Raw genomic sequence first — 20,049 nt, 5'->3', positions numbered from 1 at the left:
CTCTATTCTAAGAGCAGGGATCACCTGCTCTATGGGCAGGCACCTGTTTCCAGTGCCATGCCACCGATGTCCAGCAGGTGGTTTGAGTCATCCATCATTGTGGTAGCACTGAACATGTCTCCTTCTGAGGAAATGCTCCAGGCATGCCTGTCAAGGCACTGGCACTTTTTCATCTCTGCAGTCTCTATTTGTACACAGTTGAAGACATACCATGTATCCTAGAATCATTTCCAAAGTAAGAGCTCTGCGCTGAACAAATTTATATACTATGAGAAATATAGCAAACTGAAGAAACAGTGATCCAATTAATTTTGACTGCCTAAAGTTATGCAGATAATAAAATTCCAGAACAGAAAGCCCTTAATTCCAGAACAGAAAGCCCTTGACAATCTAGTTCTTCTACTTGAAACAGAGTCTAGTTCTTCTGGTTGAAAAATAAAATTTCAGGTTATATACTGTAGTTGAAGAAGCTGGAATGAAAACCCCTCACCTTTATACAGAGGCTCCAGCGTGGTACAATATAGAGTGTAATACTTTCAAAGGGGAAATAAAATGTGTGTGTGGACACAATGACTAGGTTAAGACAGCAGTTGAAGGCACGGTTTGTTTCACCATATGTTGATTGAGAAAACCACAATAGATAGGATTTGTGCGACATACTAAGTGAGCAAACCAAACAAGCCATTGTTTGAAAAACAGTCAAGATGCAAATTATTTCAATAGCCAGAAGAACAATGAGCGATAAGAAATATTAACATTCTTAAATGGTTACATATATACAGGTTTTGGATTAAATCTCTGTAGGCAAAACTTGTTTGCATTTGTGGTATCCCAACTACACACTCTCCATTCATGATCTTTGGGTAAAAGCCTGCTGCTTCCTGTTTAGTGCTACCCTGGTGTATTAAGGTTCACAAGCTGAGGTATCTAACATACATTTTAAAGAGGTCCTGCAACTTCTTATTCTAATAATAATAATCTGATATGAATTACTAACATGTTCACAAATTAAAAAAAGAGCCAACTGAAGGCTTTCATTCATGCTGAGCATTAAAAAGGGTAATGTCTCAAAGGTTTTTATTGTGCTAATAAAACTCAGAGGTGGTCAAGACTTGTGTGCCACAAGAAGAGCATATAAAATAATCAGTTAAGATGATATAAGTGCATTTTCATTTACTTTCAAGATTGTTTTGGGGAAAAAATCAGAGATTGCAACAAAAGAAAGGAAGAGGAAAAAAACTATATCAAAGAACAGAAAACTTCTAAGCATGACTTATCTTTAATGTTTTACATAAAAATGAAAATTCTGTGATATATCATGTGCATAAACAACATAGGCAGCTTTTGTCTTTTATGAATTTAAATGGAAAGTCCCTCTAGAAATTAATATGTGGACTTCATTTGTTAGCTTGCTAAGTCAGGGACTTATAACAAAAGCTTTGTAAACAAAAGATTAAACTGAATCGAGCTTTAGAAAATGAAAGGAAAACAAGAGTCAAATAATCACAGATCAGAGTGGGGCTGCTTAGATTGAAATCACTACAAGCTACTGGAGTGGAAAATGTTTAATTGAACAATTTCATTACGCAGGAAGTTTTATGTCCCTCTCGTAGAATCCAAAATATTTGTATCAGAAAATCCATTCCCTCTTTTTCTTCTTTTAATAAAACCACTCAGCAGACATTATGTATACCCTCACCAAATGTCTGTAAGAGGCATGAATAAGTATATATATATATATATATATATATATGTGTGTGTGTGTGTGTGTGTGTGTGTGTGTGTGTGTGTCTTGGCATGTTCGGGATGTTCAGGTCTTTTCCTGTGTAAGATTGAGAGTATCTTGGCAACGTTTCGACAAGGTCCCACTCTCCATCTTCAGGCTGGTGCTTTCGGCTTCATGCTTGTGCAAGCAAGGCATGATCAGAGCTGCCGTCTCCCTGTATATACTGGTGGGGAGATTGGCTGTGTTGTCATTTCTTGATTGGTACCTTTAAAAGCACAACTATAATGACGTGGGAAAATACCCAAGCAAAGCTGAATACCATACATACATATATGCATACTGTACATACATACATACATATATATGTGTATGTGTGTTTGTGTGTATATATATGTGTGTGTGTGTGTGTGTGTGTGTGTGTGTGTAACTGTACACACACACACACATGCACATACACATTTTATTTATTGCAACTCTTGATTTTGCTATGCCTGATCATATATGTGATGAGAATAAATTCACGGAAACTTCTAAACATAAAGTGACTAACCTTTGGTAACCGTTCTGGATCACCTGGATGCCGCGGGATGACTTTCTGCAATCTCTGGAATCCATAATCTATTGTTGGTTCATTAAGGGCTGAAAAATGGACAGAACAGTGTGTCAGTCTGGCTATTAGTTTTTAACAAGCATATGCAAAGAACAGGCTGACTAAACCCTTGCAAATTAAAAAAAGAACAGAAGCAGATTTCTTGGGACTCATTTTCCGGATTCTTCTTGTTTTCACTCATGGAGAGGATTCTTTCTGTCCATAATTGGGGGGGGGGGCGGGGTTTGCCAACAAAAATGCATATTTGAAAAAATAAAAAACGATTAACATGGTTGGCACAATAACAAAAGTTACAGGTCTTGAAGCCATATGTAGCGATCACCAGAGTCACAATATGATGTCTGCATCATGCTCCATTTTCTATACTGTCTGTGAATTTATGGGAAACTGGCAATTATGACATATGTCCAGCTATTGCTTGCTTCAGATTTATCCCTGTGGTCCTTTTTTGTCTAGCATATTGCCTGAGCGCAAACCAGGCAGGAGGAGCACTTAATCTTGCAAAGCTTTAATAATCTGTGAATGGCTGACTACAGACTGATGTAGAGCACTATCATTCTACAGCTGCAAACCACTAGCCTCACAAAATTGCAGGCCACAAATAGTAATTAATCTTTTTATCCCTCAAATTGTAATTTTGACTATGAACTGTGCTTGGTCATAAATCAGCAGCACATGCTGCTGTGTACAGTGCATGAATCATGAATCTGACTCAGTTAGACTGCACACATTGTGTTTAACAAGCTTTGTAAGGAGTCATAGGGCTTTATTATAGCTCTGCCTGACTCAAACAAAAACTGAGCCTGGAGGCCCAACGACTCGAGTTAAGATGAAAATACTTATTAGAGTATATTACTCCTTGATGTAGATATCGTTTTTAACAGAGTAACTGCATGGTGCATGGCGCTACATAAATCAATGGGACTAATAAGAACTGCCTCCATCTATTCATTACTCAGCGTAGAATTCAGACCATCACTCATTAGTCAGCATGTAATTTGATGATTAACACCAAACAGCTCAGCAGTTTGCTGAGCAAAAGCGACAGCTAAAAAATAATTTAAAAAAAGCTTACAATTAACTTGTGTGTTAATACACCCCGATATTTGGGTTATGGGTTTTTTTTTTTTTGCGTTTTTGAAATAATTGTCTCATATTATTGTTAAGTCCTTTTGCTTTTTTTTTACGTAAACATTACAATAGTACATCTCATAATCAATGCATGGAGGCTTCCACAACAAGCACTCAATAAACATAGCAGAAAGTTGAAGACTGCAATATGATTTGACATTCCATCATGCATCCCGGAGACAAAGGTCCACATAGGAATGTGAAGTAAGACATTTTCTTGTTAATAAAGCATTGATCCAATGTATTGATTGTACATGACATGGCTTTTGCTGGGATTTCACCCTCCTTTTTCTTTGCAAATAGTAAAGCTCTTCAAAATGCCTTGGCGTCTGTGACATGGCAAAATTTCTAACTCTCTGTGATGTAAATTCTATATGTGTAAAACCACTTCATAATCAGACCATTAATCATCAGAAGCTGTCAGCACTGACTTGGGGGACAATTTGTCATGTCTTTGCCTGGTCCTTTTCCTAGTGTGTCAGGCAGAAGCCAAGAAGGTTGGAACAGATGACGACCTTCTATAGCCTCACAAAATGACTTGCTGGCAAATTATAAAATATTACATAAAGTGTTACTGTTCCCAATTAAGGAACAACCACCACCAAAAAAAAAGAGGGTAGCGGTCAGTGCCTGCATAACAGATCAGATATGTTGTTGCTTCTTTAACTTTCCAGCTAATCACTATGGCTGCTTGACTTCATGAAAGATCTGATGGAAGGTGATGAGAAAAGATTGATGGCCAACCTCAATTGATTTCATGCAGATATCACTGACAGGTGATAGGGGCTTTGATGCAAGCTTTCAAAAGCTTTATGATTTATAATAACCATAGATTTCTATGCTAGAAATCGCACCTCCAAATGTTTCATTTCAATTTATATTATCAACCATACAGCCATAAAAGAATTTTAAATTCTACAGATATAATTTGCAAAGCTAGACTGGCACTAGGAAGACAATGATTAAAACCTGAAGAATGGAAGAACATTGTTCTGCCTGAAATAATAATTAGTCCATTGTCCCTTCATAACATGTAGAATTCCATGTCTTTCATCTGGCAAATGTACAGTATTCCAAGCAGAATTCAGACTCACATATAACCGTGCATTTTGTGACCTTACGTACATGCATACATTTGCATGCAAGAATGAGAAAAGAGTGTCCCTCTCTTTAAATTACGATAAAGCTGTCTTGTATTTAAAATTCTTTGAGCTTCTGATAATTGGGCATTAGGTTATTCAATTTGCCTCTGTACCTCAAAGAACATGCAGAACAGATCGACTAATAATGGGCTAAATCCACCTTGACTCCTTTCCTACTCTTATTTGAACTTCTAGCAGCTCTGGCCTTCAGCCTTCAATGAACGGAGAGAAGTGTACATATGCACAAGATCTATCACCTTCTTTCCTGACAAAATGAGGGCTAGGAGAGACTTCCCTGGCAAAATCCACAGCTAGAGGAGAAAACAGAAGACCTTTTGCACACATTTAATAAATCCTTGGTGTGTCGAGTTTACAAGCTGAGAGTCCAGCAGAGCCAGGGCAAAGCATTGGCACGTCCCAGTCACCGAACACTGAGCCAGGCCAATCAATACCACTTTCCTGTTTTAGAACTGGGTAATTATGAGGTGGAGAGATTGCCTGACCTTTCACCTGCACTGCATTACTTTGCTGATATTAAGATAAATTGCCTGATTTTGGGTAAACATATGCTGCAATTCAAACTGTCAGCACTGGTTTGCTCAGGGATAATTTGTATTGATCTCCCAGCTTCTTCCCAATTTTGCTTACTGACCTCGTGGATAATTAGAGAAGCAGCCTTGGTAAGCTAAAGTCAGGGATGAAGAAGAAATATGAAGAGAAATAAAGCAAATTTGTGTAATGTTAATATTGGTGTTCTTTATTCTAAGTCCTTTACATCTGTCAGCATCCCGATAGCTGAGAATTAATGTACTTGGTACTTGGGTAATTTATTCAAAGAAATTATCTAGTGCTAGTCCTTCTCACTCAGCATAAGAGAATGTGCAGAATTTAAACATTGCTTCAAAGGCAACAAAAATGTAAACATTTGGCTTTATCCAAGATAGAAAACAAACAAGTTTCCAGATGTTGCCAATTCACAATTTTCATTATAGACTTGTTTGGTATGGTATCTGTCTCTAGATATGTAGTAGAATAAATAATTAGCACCAGTAATTTGTCCTGAATGCAAATTTTACTAAAATAGACTGGTGGATGTAAAAGAGATGAATGGATGTGCAAAATTATATCATTTAAGATATGTCAGATTACAAGTCTGTTGTATCAAAAGTCATAAAACAAGTCTCCCTTGTGAAATATCTCTTTATTAACCATGCCATAAGATATTAACATTCCTCATTTAGTGGAGGGCCTTTTATGTGTTTCAAATACATTATTCGTCCTTTTAGAGATAAACTGTATTAATATCCATTTGAGTAGGCTACTGCGGCCTAATGCATAGTAATTTTTGTTGGAGAGCTTTTATTTTAGAATAAGAAAATTACACAGCAATAAAAACTGAATGAATAAGAAGCCAGAATAGCAGGGAATCACATTCCATGCCAAATGAGGCAAGCAATCAGACAACCTCTGAAAAGGCCAGATATCCAGTTCTCATACACAGGCCAATATCCACAGTAGGTCATGCAAATAGGGTCTGACATGACCAAATATGCTCAATGATTCTTACATGCAGAACTAGCCCTACAGCTCAAGGAGAATACATATTTAAATACATTTGAGTGCACTGGAGTTAATCTTGTTACTTTACATGCATTAAAGTCATAACAGAAGAAACATTCTAAATATTTAAGTCATTCCAGTGTACTGAGGGATTAATCATACCACAATTTATAAAATTTTAACAGTCTGTGATGTCAGTTCAAGTTGGGATTGCTGAAGCTAATGTGGCAGCAGAAAATGGTATCAGACTCTCAGCTTGCAGCTGTGACCAGAAAATCTCAAATCTGCCTGCCACAATTAGACACGTACCAATGGGCAGAATTCCGTGGAATTTTTCCTTCTTGTGACATACACAGTTTCGGTTTTCATTTGATGGGTTAACCTCCTTTGTCAGCTAGTTCTACTTGAAGATCTGCATTAATATCTAAAACTTAAGCATGTATGTAACTGTTATATTAGGCCTGATTTCTATATCCATTTAGAACTATACATAATGAAATTAAGGTGGCAGAATGTACAAATACATTATATGCACTGAAATCCAAATATCTTCAACTAGAAACAGTCATTAATTTGGAGGCTGTTAAAATAAAGGATTATAAAAAGGTTGAAGAAAGTGGGGGAAATTAAAGTGACGTTACAGGAGACAGAAGTATTTATAGGTACAGAGACAAATAGTTGGAACAGAGTAGAAGAAGCTGCCAGGAAGCAGTATGATACTATTAGTGATAGGTGTAAGCTTTACAAATATATTATAAGACCACCTGCAGACTTATTTGTAAGAAGCAACAACAACTTAATAACAAGCTAAACTATCGCTATTCTGGGATTATTTCCATTAATAGTTACACACCTAATTTTCAGTATCACTGCTCTCATCTTGTATAGCTAGGCCTCAGGGTTCACCCCTGCCTGCACCAATACCATGTCTAAATGTAAAAGGAAAAAGATCAACGCAAGATCTTTTGTGATAGCAACATTGGTGACTTGATATTTGAGACCCTGAGAACCAGGCAGGCAATTTAAGGCCCTCTTTATTTAAAAAAAAAAATAGTCTGCAAAATTCACAGGCTTGTTTTTAAAAATACCATCATGATTTATCTAAACAGTCACTAAAGATGATACAGAAGCAAGCATTTTTCATAATCTACCATCCTAAGTTTTGAAAAAGGAAAGGTTGGTAATAAGGAGTCCAGATTTGGTACCAAATTTTTTTCTTTCTGACTGAAAACCTTGAGTACAATAATAAAAACAGGAAGACATTCATTTGCTTAATTCCAGCTGCTGGTTTCAGCTTTTAAATGAGTTTCAGTTTCATTTCAATAATGATCATCTTCCTGTAACTTCCCAATCATGCATTTGTCATAATGCAGTAATTTTCTAGCTACAAACAGATCCACATAATGAGGCAGTTTTTCACATTAGCAGCATAACTACATAATAAGAACATCTGCAGTTCCTTTTCTGAAGAACAAGAAAGAGCTTCAGCAAAACCACAGGGGATTGTTAAATAAGATATACTATATTTTACTAGCAGGGACACCTATACCCTGCCTTAACAGACTGCAAGCCTTCAATGTGCCTGAATGAACACAGGTTGTAATGTGTAAAAATTAAATAAAGTAAAATTAAATTGCTCAATACAGAGACATTCCTCTAGAGGGTGTTAGTGATTTCAGTGACAAAGTGCTATTTGCTGACAAGTAGTTTACACATTAACCAGCTGAATCCAATGGGGAAACATGCCAATAGCAATTATATCACCTTGAGGTTATTAAATGTCCTACTGATAAGTAACTAGGTGAACTTGACCAGGTGATAAAGACTGCTGTGAGCAAATGATTGTGCAGTGAAGAATGTCTCTTAGTCCTGCTGTTTCTCCAGATAGCTTTTCTTTCAAAAAGGACTGTATACAAAGTTGCATTAAAAATGTGTGGTCACAGAAGGCAAAATTGATATTTAACTCCCTGCTGAATACTCCATCCCTATCAGAACACCTTCATCATCTCACCTCAAAAACATTATACAAAGTCTGCAAATGCCCATTTTCTCCGTTTTTAAAATGATGGTAAGTTCACCACTTTATCATCAACTGTCTCTACCAAGTGAATTTCATCTATAAGAAATTCAGATGCCTGGGAAATTAAAATTTCAAAGATCTGCTGCAAAAAAAAATCAATGGGTAGAGATCAATGCTCATAGAAATTTCATGAACTTTGAACTGATATGGGCATGATGATGAGAAGTGGTTGGAATTTCTGGTTGCTGATTGTTCTTCACACAGATGAAAAGCAGCCTATGGTGTCATGAAGAAGTATACATTTGAGAAGGGTTTTCGCTTTAATATTTTTGTCAGACAAAAAATTAACGTTAGTCTATTACAGTAACAAGCCCGAATAATAAAAAAAAGACCAGCCTTTCTGATGTGAGTTCGAGTACCACCACTTCTTAAGAGCACCTAATGCTTTGCACATTAACGCAGCAAATAAATGAAATCTGTTCCCTTTGCAGCCGATTGCAGGTGCAAATTAATATTGTAAAATGAAGATCAATACATGGACAGGGCAAAATCAATAGTGGCTAAATTATTGCTGCATTTTCCTCCTCATTCAAGATGAGTTGTGTTTTCCTCTCAAAGTCAATACTTCGCAGCTTTTCTCATTAATTTCTCAATAAATTTGGCAATGAATTTCAATCACAGTACTCGGCTGAGAGAGCCAAGCTTTGTGGGATGCATAGGAAACACAAAAGCATGGAGAGGTTGAGCACATCATTCATCAGAAGTCTCTCTTGTTTGTTGAAGCAGGACCAACATCCCTGGATTGCTAAAGACACCCTGCATACTAAAGTTTTATTTGTCCCTACTAAGAGCCTAGAACAATTTTAGGAAAAGACTATACATACTTTGTCCATTGTAACCTGGCCGTGCGTAGCTTTATATAGTTTTCAACTTGTCTTTTTTTACATATATAATGTTTGCATGAAAACACTGAAGTAAATCGAAATCAATCGTATACGTCGCCTTGTTCATGTAGGAAGTGTTTTGGTGTGTGCTTACTTCTTTCTCTAGCCTACAGCTTAGTGTTTCCAGGCAGTCTTTCATATATTATTCAACTACTAACCAAGCCCAACCCTGCTTAGCTTTTTGGATTAGTCAAGATTTTATAGATGGTGCTACTTAGCTTGGTTTCACTCAGCCAATTTTATTTGTTTCAACCTAAGGATCCAAGGAACTTTCTCAACTTTCAGGAAAGCATTTCCTTCTAAACAAAAGATAGGAATATACTTTGCTCTAAGGTACTTGGTGTCTTCAAGTGATTTTTGTTGTTGTTGAGATGATCAGCCTGCTGTGTCAGGTTCTTTTGATTGTACTGTATATTATTTCTGCTAAAATGCAAAACAAACTTCTCCTTCACTCTTTCCTTCTTAAATTTCCTAGCAGTCCCTTTTCCATGCACCATGAGCATCAAATATTATTCACCTGTCAACTTCATATAAAGGTATTCAAAGAAGATCGGAAACCTATTTGACGTACAATGGGAGTACTTATAAATTCAATGGCTATTTTCCATTTTATTGAAAAGGTCAGACCACAAAAACATTATGTCCATCAATTGTTTTCATGATATTCCTTCCACAATAATCCACAGCTTAACTAGGTAAAGCCTAAATTCATAGAGAAGCAGAAGCAGATAAACAACTGTTTGTCAAAGACATTAAGACATCTAGCCCACATTAAATTACCATTTAAAAATAAGGAAGAGAAAGTAGGAAAGTTGCAGAAAGAGAAAAAGATGCTGTGGTTTGAGTCAAGATGCCAGAATCAATCTGGAGACATTTAGTAGTATCCTTATTTCTAAGATCAGATTGTAATTCTTAATCCATGTCCATATGGGAATTAATGGAAACATATCTATCTTTCTTCCTAAAAGCAGCAATTCATTTCCCCTCCACAAATAAAAGTAAAAACTTTGTGGCACTTTAAAGAAATGATTTGATTAACTGCTACAGTACAAATCTGACAGTTTCCCTAAGAAGCCAAAAGTATGGTACTTTAAATGCAATGTTTTGTAGTTATACAGTCTTATTCTTCTGTTAAGGCAACGTGTATGTATATAGAACATGAAAATTGCAATTATCCCAGAAGAGGTATTTCTAATTGGAGAGGTCTTTAGGATTTTTTTAAAAATCTACAAATCCTGATATTTTGAAATCCTGCAGGATAAAATAAAAATGAGAAAAATTTCCCTTTGTGCAGTCCTGATGATAGAATGCTGAAAAGTAAATGCTTTTCAGCCTGGACAAAGAGTATCAACCTCCAGTGTAGGTAAGATGTTCACAGCTCAATTTAGTTTTGTGGTACAAACAGGACAGACAGACTTTTTAATCACCTCTGCTACGGTGTTGGCAAAGACAAGGGAACAAAAGAAGAGAGGACTTCCAGCCATTAAGAAGACAGAAACAAAATCCCAAATGGCCTTTTGTGTGTTATCAAAAAAATGGGGTCAATCTACGAGAATTTCAATCCAAACTAGAAAGAAGGTATTTTTGCATCAGCCTCTATAGGTCATTCACTAATTGCAGAGAATGAAGCAGCAAGAAGTGTTATGCTGGAGCAGGTTTCCACTTAGGTCACAGAAAGTAACGCCTTCACCATCTTTCAAACAGATGGCAAATGCCCACAACAGCAGCTGCCTGGATGCTGGAGACAGTGTCAGAGGCTGTGCCCTTGAGCTAATCAGAAAACTGAAATTTATCAGCTCTCTAAATTCAAGAAAATCTTACAAAATACCAAATGCTAGAATGTTACTATTCCATCCATTCACTAGACAATAATGATAGGAGAGATGGGAGAAAGATAAAGAGCACTAAATGGTTTATATATTTAATATAATGGTTTAGTATATTAAAAGTCATTATAATGGTTTATTATATTATTAATAGTTATTTCATTTTATTAAACATCACAGTTGGGATTTTAAAATATGAATCGATTTCATTCTGTATTATGCGTATATACATATTATGTAGCATAAGTTAGGAGTTTACTTCACCATACCCCAAAATGGCAGATTCTAATCTTTAAAACAGCTATAAAGATCCCTTCAACAATACAATGCTTGATGAAGAAATGTTCCTTCCTTCGATGTTGTATTATAGCTTTTGCCTCCATAGGTTCCTTGGTTTCTATAGGATGAAATGCAATTTAATAGCATGCACTGTGTCAGCTTCTAAGCATGAAATTCTTATTTGGCATTGTGGGAATAACAATTAAAACAAGGTATGCTTGGTATTCTGTTGTAACAAATTTGGCTGTTCTGCTTCTATCAATATCCCTGGTAAGACAGCCGCTAGACGGACAAATTCAGGCTACTATTGATGATCTACACAAAAAAGGTCTATGATAGGGAAAGATTTTGAATTAGTTACATGTTAATTCTGGATAATGCCAGAAAAAAAGGAGGCTAGCATTTCATAAACATGCCAAACTTTATTTTAAAAATGGAAGAAGTCGTCTTTCTTAAAATTTTGACTGTAAGTCAATCCATCAGACCCACCCCTGGGTCTGATCTGATGAATTTTTAATCTGATTAACTTTTAGTTAAATAAAATTGAGTACAAAATGGAGTGGACTTAACCTAGCTGATAAATCTCTAGTTGAGAACGGAGGATTTGTTGCCAGAGAGCCAGACTGCAATGACATACTGATGAGGTAATGGAGAAGGAGATACAGACATCTGCAGCCCCATCAACTTGGAGTGTTATCTGTGTGGTCTCGGATCTCTCTAAGAAAGCAAAGTCGAAAGTGAAAACAAGTAGTGTTGCTGCTAAGTCACAACATCTGGCAGTAAACCTGGGAATAATGGACTCTTGTAAAGACTCAGTAGTTTAGTCTCACATACATAGCTTTTCAGATCCAATCAATCTATCAATAACATTTCTTAGATTAGACAAACTTGATGGTGGATTTTTTTTTTACCAGAGTGATAACTTGGAAAGCGATATAGCAGTCATTATTTTCCAGGGTTATGGTCTTAAATATGTTATAAAAAGACCCCAGTGTAAAAATATGCCAGGTTTCACAAGACTCTGTTCCAAAAGTTGCCTAGCAAAGAAATCCTTTCCTCTGTTTCTCAGATTAATTGCATCCCAATATACGTTAACATGAGCTATATGCTAAATATCAGGCTGCTCTGCTTATGTCTGCTCAGTATCCATGTAAATAAGCCCAACGCAGGGAGAATTAACCTAAAATATGCTGGTAAGACAGTCAACAGAAGCAGAAGTTCCAACTATGCCTGACAAAGTTGGAGTAATAATCTAAAACACTGATAGCTATGAAGTTGAGGCAATAATTTAAAACATTGATACCTATAAATAGTCCCAGGGGAATACTTCGTGTCTGGATTCTAATACTCATTTGAAAGAGACAAGGGTTTCTACCACTTTTCCATAGTTCATAGAGGATTATTTCATAGATCATAGAGAAAACATATGAAGAACGGTTACAGGAACTGGGCATGGCTAATCTAGTGAAGAGAAGGACCAGGGAAGACATGATAGCAGTCTTCCAATATTTGAGGGGCTGCCACAGAGAGGAAGGGGTCAAGCTATTTTCTAAAGTGCCTGGAGGCCAGACAAGGAATAATGGATGGAAACTGAACAAGGAGAAATTTAACCTGGAAATAAGGAGAAACTTTCTGACAGTGAGAACAATCAACCAATGGAACAGCTTGCCCTCCAAAGTTGTGGGAGTGTCATCACTTGAGACTTTCAAGAGATTGGACTGCCATTTGTCAGAAATGGTGTAGGGTCTCCCACTTTGGTGGGGGGTTGGACTAGATGACTTACAAGGTCCCTTCCAACTCTGTTTATCTAATTGTTTAGACTAAAGACATTCTAGATTATTGGATCCAGATATGACAAGAACAACTACAATAGCCTTGGTTCTTCCGTCTTATGACATAGTTCGGAATAGACCTTCTAGATTTCATTTCCCTGAATATTATTCACTTGTTCTCAGATTACTTTCAATTAGCAGTCTAGAGACTGACTGACAATTTGGAACATTCAAGTTGCCTTCTAGATGTTACGCTGTTTTTTTTAGATCAGTTAAGACATACAGTGAGCAAAAAAGAATGCTTGTTGGATTCTTTAAGAAAGGGCTGTTTCAGTAGCTATCCAAATAATCATTTCTGTTTTCTGGAATTACATGACATTTTATTAACATATCATTTGTATTAACATGTTTCTTAAATTTCACAATGGAATCAGAAGACTATATCACTTCAGAATATAAAGTGGATCATTTCCTTGAAGGGTACCTTTCTCAACATCTCACATCTCGAAAATGTGCAAATAATGTGAAACTGAAAGTTAATACATCGGATTTCCACAGGAAGAGAGAATCTTATGTCCTTGATTATTTCCTTAAAAGATTATTTCTTTTTTAGGAACAGAACCTGTCAGGTAGGTAGCAATTTATAAAGCTATATGTCAAAACATTTAAAAATTATTTAAAGAAACATTATCCCTTGAAGGAACAATGACACTGCATCTAATAATATCCTTAAAATTATTTTGAAAAGGGTGCTGGGTCTCTTTTGTGTTGCTGTGATAGATATTTTATGGTTTTGTGATTCTAGAGTTAGCAAGTAAAAAAACAGTAAAACAATGGAAAACTCTAAATGAGCTAGGTTTGCTAAAGACAATATTATATATCAATTGGAGGCATTAATCAGTTTTTTAATTGGCATGCCTGGACAATCCATATTTGCAAATATGTTTTTACTGAATCCATGTTTAAAATTTTAGGTGTGTAGCAAAATATATAATAACAGTGACTTTATTCAGTACATTTCCACAACTTTATATAATCAGTGGTAACAAAAGAGCAAAAGCAATAGCACTTAGACTTATATACCGCTTCATAGTGCTTTACAACCCTCTCTAAGCAGTTTACACTGTCAGTATATTGCCCACAAAAATCTGTTGGTAAAATCCTCATTTTACCAACCTCAGAAGGATGGAAGGCTGAGTTAACCTTAAGCTGATCAGGATCAAACTCCTGGCAGTCAGCATTCTGCATTCTAACCACTCTGCCATCACGGCTCTTGCATATGACAGAAGGCTGCCATCATGATATTAGGGATGGGCATTTTGCAGCCCATGATCTCATAGCTCCAGATTAGTTTATGGAAATTCACCTACTAATGATTGTTGGCACAATTATTTGCAATGTTTGTGCTTCAAGTGGAGCAAAAAGAATGTGCCATGCCTCCATGAGCCTCAATGCGCTTATTTTACAATGTTACATCCCCAAATACAAAGAGGGTAAGGAATTGCAAAATGTTTATCTCAAAACCTAGTGATATCTCTGCAAACACGTAATAGTCAGTCTTCTGCAACTTTCAGGGAAAAATACAACTAGCTAAAAAAAGAGTCCCTTCCTACTCAGATCCAAGTTTACTGTAAACTTTGCAGATTTCTTGCATGTTAGCTTATGTAACACAGTTTTTTGTTTTTGTTTTTGCAATTGCAGATTTTCCACCTTTATAAACTATAAAAAGTATGAAGTGGCCCTAAACTTCTGCAGTCAAACTCTGATTTTAATATCATATGGAATTGGCTTGCTGTAAAACTTTGGGTAGTTTATGGCCTGTCATCAATTTAATGGAAAGTCACCACTGACACACGCATAGTGTTATTTCACAATAGGACAAAAGACTAAAGATAGAAAGCTTAGTCAGAAACAATTTCATTTGATAAAGCCATTTTAATGTTAATTAATAAAGCCACTTCAATACTAATTGCACCATCTCTACATCCAGGCTCACTTTTCTTTATTCCATTCTATTTGCTTGACTCTTAGCCTTGGGCTTTTCCTGACTAGGTGGGCTCCCAAGTTATGATTGTAGTCAGAGAAACTTTTCACCAGCTCCATCTGCTGAAAAGGCTACAAAAGCACTTGAGGAATTCAGATTTATATTTTCATTACTCTGAGACTGCTCTTGATGCCTCTTGAGCTTTAGCTTATACAGAATTCAGCAATCCTACTGAATTATACTTTGGTGACATTATACTTCGGTATTAGAACTGATTTCATATGGTTTTCTGAGAACTATTCAAGGTGGCAGAGTTTTAATTTATGCAGTTCCAATTGTTACACTGCATCGCAGTCTCTGGAGAAAAAACCCGAAAGCCTTCATTTTCTGAAACAATCCAGAAACCAAAGATTCACATATAAGTATTTCTGTGATTTCCATGAAGTTTTGCTAATAATACCTAAGCTTCTTTTGAAAAAAGATATAAGTTCTCCCCACCCCCAAAAAAGAAAAAGAAAAAACCTAGCTTGGCTTTCATAGTTAAATAAATTATTGATACTAGTGAATATTTTTTGTTCGTTAAACTATGCAAATTAATGATCTGCTCTAAATTGTTATAATGCTGAAATTAACTAGCTATGATTGTGTCTTTAGGACTACATTTATTTTAAATAAATCTGACCTGGTTTCAAACCCCTTAGCCCCCTGAAAAATTATCAAACGGCATTGCTGAATTTGCTACTTGTTTTGAATCCTGGAGGCTTATAATTATAAAAACGTTTAAGTATGAGAATGCTAGAATCTGATGAAAAACTCCTGCACTGTCCCATGAGTTACAAGAATACTCAAGTTAGCAATATTTGGGGGGCATTTGACTTCCAATATGATATCCTGTTGGTACTTAACTAGTGAACCAAAGTCCAATAGACAGATGAGGGAAGTTTTCAAAATCTTTCATTATTAGAATGTTCTGTTTGTTCCATCGTATCAATCGTATTACAGGTAATCCTTGACTTACAACTATTCATCTAGGAACTGTTCGAAATTACAATGGCACCAAGACCAGGTTTTCACACTTATGAATGTGGCTGTATCCCTATGTCACACGTTCAAAATTCAAGTGCTTGGCAATTGGCATGTATTTATGACTGTCCCAAGATCACGCGATCACCATTTTAATCTTCCCAGACTGACTTCTGACCAGCAATGTCAATGGTGGAAACCAGATTTGCTTAATGATCACATGGTATATTTTACAACTGCAGTCATTTGCTTAACAATAGTGGCAAAAAATATCATAACTCATAGGCACAACTCATTTTAACAACTGCCTTGCTTAGCCACAAACGTTGTGGGCTCAATTATGGTCGTAAGTTGAGGACCACCTGTCCAGCAATTATAGCTTTTGAGCATAGATTGCTGTAAAAGGTTTTTTTTTTATCTCTGATTTGGGGCATACATTTATTTGAGCCCTCCTCCCAACTTAACAATCTTTTTAGCTGTGCCCTATGTTAATAGTATTTATTTTTCTCCATTAATTTTTGTCCAATGAAGTCTACTTTGGCCAATGGGATTTGGTGAGAAAACACATCTAAATAATATTTTAACTGATCAGTTTTGTCATTCTTGAATGAGCAATATTGATCCAAGTGACCATTTCAAGACTTAGATGACATCCTCCAACTGGCCCTTATTATCCTTCTAAATTGGACTATGCCATGGGCTCTTTGAATAAGATAGTCTATTGATCTAAATCAGGGGTGAAAAAAATGTCATCCTCCAGATGTTGCTTAATTACACTTTCACCATTGGCCATGCTGAGAAGCATAGTTTAGCAGACATCTGGAAAGCCACAGATTCCTTACTCCCAAACTAGATCAATAAGACTTTTATCTATAGCAACAGCTGAGAACACCACCGTATGCACAAGCAATAATATAATCCACTAATTTATGCACCAATCATTGATGAATCTACATTATAATATCTTTAAACTTGATTCAGCAGACATGGAATGCTTATCTGGTTTTAGTTGTCACACAGAGATAGTCTTCAAATTATGAGAATACAGGTGGTCCTCAACTTATGACCACAATTGAGCCCAAGATTTTTGTTGCTAAATGAAACATTTGTTAAGTGAATTTTGCCCCATTTACAACCTTTGGTGTCACACTTGTTAAGTGAATCACTGCAGTGGTTAAGTTAGTACCCCCATTGTTAAGTGAATCTGTCTTTCCCATCGACTTTGCTTGTCAGAAGGTCACAAAAAGCGATCACATGACCCTGAGATATGAGTCAATTGCTAATCATCTGATTTTTGATCATGTGACTATCTGGATACCGCAATGGTTCTAAGTGTGAAAAACTGTCATAAGTCACTTTTTTCAGTGCTATTGTAAATATGAATGGCCACTAAGTGAACTGTTGTAAGTCAAGGACTATTTGTATACATAGAAATTCTCAGTGCAACTAAAGGGATATTTATACACTAGTTTATCAAATCTTCTAACAAATATGTTTAGAACTTCAACCATGGATCAACCTATGCCTACAAGTCAATCACATAAAATATTCCAACCTACATACAAAACATACATAGTTTTGCAAAATTAGATTATGTAATCATCACATAAGTATGTCTATCTCTTAGTTAGGGAGGGGCAGTAGGTTAACATTCTTTTGTATAGTACCTGTATTATTTCTATATTCTAAAAAACCTGCAGAAGTTGCAATGGGAAATATTCCAATATGGCCAGAATGAACGGTTCCTCATTCACTTAGGAATAAATTTGTTCACTGGACAAATGACATAGCACTTCCACTTTTCTGAGTGTGTATTTTCATTTTAAAAATGTAGCAATTATTTAATATAACAAAGGAATTGTTTGGATTATATCAAAGAAATAATCCAAACAATAATTCAAAACCAAAAAAAGCCACAAGATCAAGGCTGCTACATCGTGTGGCATTGCTAATGATGTTAAAACAATTTTAATATTAAAGGATATCTAAAAGAATAATAGAAAATATTATCTAAAACTGTAAATGTTCATCTTGTGACATAAAAGTACAGCAAGTTAATATGTAGAAAAATATGGCATTTCACTATGTACATTTGTCCTTTTATTAATATAACAAAGTATTTAACTTCTATGATACTGAAATATGAATAGTATATCAAAGTTAACAGTATGTTCTATTTTAAGCATTAAATACTCCTAGGTGCTTCCCTAATTGAGATATATTTTAATAATGCAAACCTTAGTTGTGCTTGTCTGTCTTCATATTTGTAGCCTTATTTCGTGATACTCTTCCCATGGGTACTATAGCTAAATATAGAGATTTCTGCTATCCTTTAGACTGAATTGCAGCATACTCGTTTATAGATATATTATGAAAAACGGGATTTTTCCCTTTGATTCATCTTAATTTGTAGTTCCTGCGATAGCATTCCTTTAAATTATTTTGAATCTCATCCTCTCTTCTGATAGAGAAGTACAGTGATCTTGAAAATGCTACAGATTTCATTAATCAAATGCCTACCAAAGGTAATTCATGTATTGAAGCAAAGATCATGAGAGTCAACATGTGATGAGTGGAACTGTTCTCCATTTTTACTACAATATTCAGAAACTGGAGAATTACTTTTTAATTACATCCTGCAATTATATGTGCCTTTCCAATTAGCATTACATGAGGAAATTTAATCCAGATTGTCTTTATACAAAGTGAAATATAGAACGTAAACAACAGATAATGTTTACAGATACCTACAAGCACACTACTATCCCAATGCTTTAAACCAGGTTTCTAATATCAAATATTTTTCCTTTGGTAAAGAAAATCAGACAAACAAACCAGAGTGAACAAAAATAATGTATCCTACTAACAAGTATCATATCTTCAATAAAATATAACAGACATCAATAAAACAAGAAGAAAGTTAAAACAGAAAATGAACCATTAATAAAAAGTCCAACTTATTGTGGTATATAAGTCTAAGTGATAGTGCTATTGCTCTTAATTGCCCAGATAAATAAATGAATCAATCAGACAATAATTGCCAATAAAACTGATAACTCAAACATTTCTTGGGGAAAAATAACCCAAAATCAGGAAGCCACTACAGAGAAGGTTTCATATCATTAATCAATACATTTCAGTATTGATAATACAAAATAGGCCTTCCGTTGAGTTGTTTGGTATAGGAGAAATTGTTTCCTTTGCTAACTGGACCCAAGTCATTTAGTACATTGTAAATCATTAATAGTGTTGTATCAACCCAGAAATGAATGAATGAATGAATGAATCTTGAAACAATGGTAATCTCTATCACTTATACCTGTCACAATTCTTGAGGTTAAATTTCCAGATACCTGTTCCTAAGCCAGGCTAAGTTACACCTTATTATAAAATATCTAGCAAGATTATTGGAGTATGAATAAAATATACTCATACAGAGTAGCTGTATTGGATTAAAGAAGTACACTTCTACTTCTAAATTTAATTTCCAGAAGATGCCATTTACCTCAATCTTGGATCTGACCCACCATCTTGTCTCAATTCAGGTAAATTTATTAGTCATTACTATCTACTTAACAAATGCCTTCATGGCCTCAGATGATACAGAGAAATGATTCAGATGTCATGTTTCTTCTCTTTTCTAGATTTTTTAATCTTATTTCTCACTGTTTTCATGTAGATCAAAGATATGCAACTTTAACTGGGCCAGAGGCTGTGTTTGGTCTTTAATCAGCATGGAAGTGACCGTTTTCTCAAAAACAGAAGATAATATCAAGATAAAAGTTTAATTTTAATTCAGTAAGATACATTTTACATTATTACCCTTCAGTCTTATATTGAATAATTTTTGCTTTATGTCTCATTAAAAAAGTATAATTTGGTGATATCTTTTGAAAATAGTTGACCCCGAGTCCAAAACTTCAAAAAAATCTTGTACAACTCTGAGATAGTCACTTTTGTGCAGATGAACTTTAAAACAAAGTCCTGCAATCTTAGTCATGACATGAAGTTATCTCCATTGGTGTTTAAGTT

General features: G+C 35.5%; 1 protein-coding gene across 7 annotated transcripts in view; it reads right to left on the bottom strand.

Annotated features, from left to right (window-relative positions):
• The window catches only part of EBF3 (EBF transcription factor 3), a 209,448-nt gene that overhangs the window by 26,048 nt on the left and 163,351 nt on the right, over window positions 1-20,049 (bottom strand). For all 7 annotated transcript variants that reach the window (XR_015743442.1, XR_015743443.1, XR_015743445.1 and 4 more), the window contains one exon: window positions 2,277-2,365. Coding sequence is in view for 2 of the 7 variants with exons in the window: in XM_087932521.1 (XP_087788647.1) it covers window positions 2,277-2,365 (89 nt within the window). In the remaining 5 variants the exon portion in view is untranslated. The remainder of the gene's footprint in view (window positions 1-2,276; window positions 2,366-20,049) is intronic.

This window comes from Pseudonaja textilis, chromosome 4, assembly GCF_049901715.1.
Source record: "Pseudonaja textilis isolate UNSWEBS1 chromosome 4, rPseTex1.2, whole genome shotgun sequence".
Taxonomy (NCBI): Eukaryota; Metazoa; Chordata; class Lepidosauria; order Squamata; family Elapidae; genus Pseudonaja; species Pseudonaja textilis.
The sequence above is the reverse complement of the archived record's forward strand: the minus strand, read 5'-3'. Positions and strand labels throughout refer to the sequence as shown.